General features: G+C 54.7%; 1 protein-coding gene across 1 annotated transcript in view; it reads left to right on the top strand.

Moving 5' to 3' along the window:
- The window catches only part of NLRP8 (NLR family, pyrin domain containing 8), a 14,138-nt gene that overhangs the window by 4,046 nt on the left and 4,763 nt on the right, over positions 1–5,329 (top strand). Inside the window, exons 4-6 of the mRNA XM_005876007.2 lie at positions 8–1,212; positions 1,747–1,914; positions 4,167–4,319. Of these exons, the coding sequence (XP_005876069.2) occupies positions 8–1,212; positions 1,747–1,914; positions 4,167–4,319 (1,526 nt within the window). The remainder of the gene's footprint in view (positions 1–7; positions 1,213–1,746; positions 1,915–4,166; positions 4,320–5,329) is intronic.

The raw sequence follows: 5,329 nt of genomic DNA, 5'->3' as shown, positions 1-5,329 counted from the left end.
GCCCCAGGCAGGGGCGCTGGCCGCCAAGGCCCTGGCCAGGCCAGAACAGCTGCTGCTCATCCTCGATGGCTTCGAGGTGCTGGCCTTGCCCCTGGCTCACAGGCGCAAGGATCTGAGAGCGGACTGGAGTCGGAAGCTGCCGGTCCCCGTCCTCCTGGCCAGCCTGCTGAGCGGGAAGATGCTGCCCCAGGCCTCGCTGCTGCTCCTGCTGAGATTCTCCTCCTGGAGGGTCCTCAAGCCCCTGCTGAGCTGCCCCTCGGTCCTGACCCTCTCGGGGTTCACCGCCCCGGAAAGGACCCAGTATCTCCGGAGGTACTTTGGGGACGGGAGGGCGGCCGACAAGGCCGTGGATTTCCTCCGGGGCAGCGCCATCCCCTCCTCCATGTGCCAGGAGCCCGCCGTGTGCTGGCTGGTCTGCTTGTGCCTCAAGGAGCCGGTGGAGAGGGGCGCCGACCTCTTCCTCGCCTTCCCCAACGCGGCCGCCCTGTTCGCCCGGCACCTGTCCAACGCCTTGGTGGCCGCGGTGGGAGGCCTTCCGGGGACCCCTCTCCAAGAATGCCTGCAGGGGGTGTGCTCCCTGGCGGCCGAGGGCATGTGGGCCGCGCGCTGGGTATTTGGGGAGAAGGAGCTGGAGCGCGCCCAGCTGGGCCCGGAGGCCGTGGATGCTCTGCTGCGCGCCCACGTCCTCCAGAGCGTGGTGAGGGGCGAGGCCCGCTACACCTTTGCCCTCCTGAGCTTCCAGGAGTTTTTCGCCGCCTTGTGGTACGTGCTCCGCTTCCCAGGGCGGTTCCCCGAGTTCCAGAAGCTGGACCAGGCCCACGTGAGGCGCCTGCTGGCCCAGCCCAGCCGGAGGAGGAATGACCTGGCCCACATGGCGCTCTTCCTTTTCGGCCTCTTCAACGAGACGTGCGCCCGGGCGGTGGGGAGGTCTTTCCGGTGTGAGGTGTCCCTGGGGAACAAGGAGGTGTTGTCCCGGACAGCCCTGTGGCAGGACCGCCTGCCCACCAAGCACCACGGGCTGCCCCTGCTGTTCTACTGCCTGCATGAGACGCGGGAAGAGGCGTTCCTAGCCCAGGTGCTGCAGCCCTGCAAGCAGGCCACGCTGATGGTCGCCAAGCACAGGGACCTGCAGGTGTGCGCTTTCTGCCTCCGCTGCTGCCAGCGCCTGCGGGAGATGAAGCTGATCTTGACCCTGACCATCCACAAGGCGATGTGAGTGCTCTGAGCCTGCCCTCGCGCATCTGCTGGATCCCAGGACCCTGCACACCTGGCCTGGGCATCTGGGGTTAGGGTTAGGGTTAGGGGAGACCATGATCTTCCTGCAATGAACTGAGAAATCTTGTAATAGGTCTCTGGGCTTTATTTTTTTTCTAAATTTTTGAAAAATATGTCTTTATTGATTTCAGAGAGTAAGGGAGAGGGAGAGAGAGAGAGAAAGATCAACAATGAGAGAGAGTCATGCATCGGCTCCCTCCTGCACGCCCCACACTGGGGATCGAGCCCGCAACCCAGGCATGTGCCCTGACCGGGAATCGAACCATGACCTCCCGGTTCATAGGTTGATGCTCAACCACTGAACCACGCTGACCAGGCTGGGCTTTTCTCGTTATGGGAGAGTCTTACTAGCCTCATGACGGGGTCTGTGATGGTAACTAGGGTGGGGCCCTCCAGCCTGAGTTGACTGCCCATTTTCTACAGTGTCACCTCTAACCCTGACTCCCTTTCGGACTCTTCCCTCCCACACAGACCAGAAGGCACCAACTGGCGCCTCTGCTGGTGGGAGGAGCTCTGCATGGCGCTGGCTCTGCAGGACTTGGAGGCCCTGTCCCTGACCAACAGCGTCATAGAGCTGGACGCCATGCAGGCCCTCAGCGCGGCCCTGGAGAGCCCTCGCTGCCAACTGCACACCCTAAGGTGAGCCCCACAGGGCCCAATGGTCTCTGCCCACTCATCTCACGGGCACCATGCCCTCTGGGTCCTGTCCCCCTGGGCTGCCTCAAAGGGCACATGATGTGTTTTGTTATAACAGCCGTCATTTCAGAGAGTTACCACTACAATGTTTCCTCGTGCTCAGTGAGTTGGGGTGTCATCCCGTGCACAGAAGGCTGGGGGTTTGACTCCCGGTCTGTCAGGGTGGATGCAGGAGGCAGCCAATCGGTGGTTCTCTCTCACCATTTCTGGTGGGTGGTGAGGAAGCAAAAGCTTCTCTCTCAGCAAATGTCACACATATAATAGTGTGAACTCCCGTCACTGAGCTGGACATTGGATCCCCCCAAGAACTGATCCATCTTACAACTGCAACTTTGTGCCCTTTGACCAACATCTCCCCGCCCCCAAATTCCCGGTAACCACCGTTCTAGTCTCTGGTTCTAAGTTTCATGCAGCTAGAAAATGACAATTCGGTGATACAGTAGGTCCTCGGGTTACATCGGAGATCCGTTCCTACGCGAAACATAATGCGATTTTCGCCGTAAGTCGGAACCCACCTACATGAGCACTTCTGTCATTCACATGGAGCACAGACACAGCAGTAATGAAGTGGAATAAAAAAAAATGAAAGATTAACAACTCCTGACCTTTACTTGTGGTAAATAAATAATAAATACATAAAGCACATATGCCCATACGTCGAAATGATGGAACTTTTTTTTTTATAAATAAATGGGAGATGGAGACGTAACCACAAAACGAGTTACGTTGAGTCCAATGTAACCCGAGGACTGCCTGTAATATCCTAGACGCGTCTGAGATAGGGAAACCAACCCTCTCATTTCCTTTCCGTCTGCCCACCACACTCCTTTGCATCCGTCAGAGCTGAGGAGGACCTAGACCACCTCTGCGTCTGCCTGCCCTTCTTTGTTTTTAATGTTTTTATTGATTTCAGAGAGGGAGGGAGAGGGAGAGAGAGATGGGAACATCAATGTTGAGAGAATCATTTATCGGCTGCCTCCTGCATGCCTCACACTGGGGGGGGAGCCTGCAACCCGGGCATGTGCCCTGACTGGGAATTGAACTGTGACCTCCTGGTTTATAGGTTGACGCTCAACCACTGAGCCACGCGGCTGGCCTGCCTGCCTTACTTTTACAGAACAGGAGGCCCTGAGGTGGTGAACAAAATTCTTTGACTTGAGGTGGAGGCCTGACTTGACAAGGTGGCGGCCTGTGACTTAGAAAGAGTTGCTTCAGGGGATGGAGTCTCCATTCTTCCCCTTGAAGACTGGTGAAGAAATGTAAAAAACAGCTGATGCCCTAGCCGGTTTCTCAGTGGTTAGAGCGTTGGCCTGAGGACTGAAGGGTCCCAGTTTCCATTCTGGTCAAGGTCACATGCCTGAGCTGCAGGCTTGATCCCCCTTGTAGGGTGTGCAGGAGGCAGCCAATCAATGATTCTCTCTCATTATTGATGTTTCTATCTCGCCCTTCCTCTCTGAAATCAATAAGAATATATATTTTTTAAAAATCAATGGTAAAAATCCTTGAGGAAGGATCCTATATAATAAAAGCTAATATGCTAAGTGTCCGGTCGTCCAGTTGGCCGTTCAACCAATCAAAGCATAATATGCTAATGATATGCTAAGGCCACTCAACTGCTCACTATGACATGCACTGACAACTAGGGTGCAGACGCTCTAACGGTAGGTTAGCTTGTTGCTGGGTTCCAGCCAATCAGGCCTGAGCGAGACAGGCTGGACACACCCTGGAGCTCCCCCGCAGTCCCTCCCTGGCTGGCCAACCTCCCACGTCCCTCCTTGGCCCCGATCATGCACTAGTGGGGTCCCTTGGCCTGGCCTGCGCCTTCTCGCAATCCGGGACCCTTCAGGGGATGTCGGAAAGTCAGTTTTGACCGATCCCGCAGGCCAGGCCAAGGGACCCCACTAGTGCACGAATTGGTGCACTGGGTCTCTAGTAAATAAATAACAAAACAAAACAGCTGAATTGCAAGGACTGAATGGAGACCCAGGCTCATCTTCTTCTTTAGAGCCAATGGTTGGACAGCTGGTGTTGGCCCCAAATGCACATCCCTTTCTGCCGATAACTCCTGGCTAGATTTCCAGGCTGGGGAAGATGCAGGTGACCCTGGAGCCGCTCTGCGGTGGGAGATGGATGAGGCTCTGTGGGCGCTGTGTTCCCTGGGGAGCTGAGGCGTGGCGTTTTGTGTGGCTCCCCAGGTTGGAAGGCTGCTCGATCACCCCTGGAAGTATGCTTGAATTTGCCGAAGACCTTTCAAGTAACCTGAAGCTGAAGACGCTGGTGGTACGGAGGATCTACCTGAAGGACGAGGGGGCCTGTTCCCTGTCCAAGGCCCAGCGGGAGAGGCTGGCGTAAGTGCTGTTCTTGTTGCCATGGGACTGTGGCTTGTTTGGTCGCATGAGTGCTTCTGGGACAAAGGCAGTGATAGGGGAATGTGTGTATCATGGGACACACTTAACTCCTTTTTAAAAAATATATATATTTGTATTGATTTCAGAGAGGAAGGGAGAGGGAGAGGGAGATAGAAACATCAATGATGAGAGAGAATCACTGATCGGCTGCCTCCTACATGCCCCACATGGGATCGAGCTCACAACCCGGACATGTGCCCTGACCACAATCAAACTGTGATCTCCTGGTTCATAGGTCGATGCTCAACCACAGAGCCATGCCAGCCAGGCCACATCCTTCCTTACTAATAGTTTTTTTTCACAGTCCTAATATTCATCTCGGTCTCTCTAACACGAATGCCCACTCATGTCTTTAATGTATCTTTCTGCATTTTTTATAAGTCCCATCCCCGTGTGTGTCCCCCATTCCTCCTCTACCTCTATCCTCTGGATCCCACTGATCCCCAGCCCACCACCCCTTCCATCGGTCGTCCCACTTCCAGTCCTCTCTTTTAAACCGTAGGCCCCTCAGAGGTGGTCCCAGATGTAGGAGGAGGCTTTTGTGTTTAAAAGGAAAGAAAGCCCAACTGGAATGTCCATCCCTCACTAGGAGACAAAGAAAACCCAGTCATGGCCCTGGCCGGGTGGCTCAGTTGGTTAGAGCAGTGGTCGGCAAACTCATTAGTCAACAGAGCCAAATATCAACAGTACAATGATTGAAATTTCTTTTGAGAGCCAAATTTTTTAAACTTAAACTATATAGGTAGGTACATTGTTATTAACTTAATTAGGGTACTCCTAAGGCTTAGGAAGAGCCACATCCAAGGGGCCAAAGAGCCACATGTGGCTCGCGAACCACAGTTTGCCACGGGGTTAGAGCATCGTCCAGATAAGCCAAGGTTGCGGGTTCAATCTCCTGTCAGGGCGCATACAAGAATCAACCAATGGATGCATGAATAGGTGGAATAACA

The sequence above is a fragment of the Myotis brandtii genome, unplaced genomic scaffold, assembly GCF_000412655.1.
Source record: "Myotis brandtii unplaced genomic scaffold, ASM41265v1 scaffold4781, whole genome shotgun sequence".
NCBI lineage: Eukaryota > Metazoa > Chordata > Mammalia > Chiroptera > Vespertilionidae > Myotis > Myotis brandtii.
This window is presented reverse-complemented; position numbering and strand designations above follow the sequence as displayed.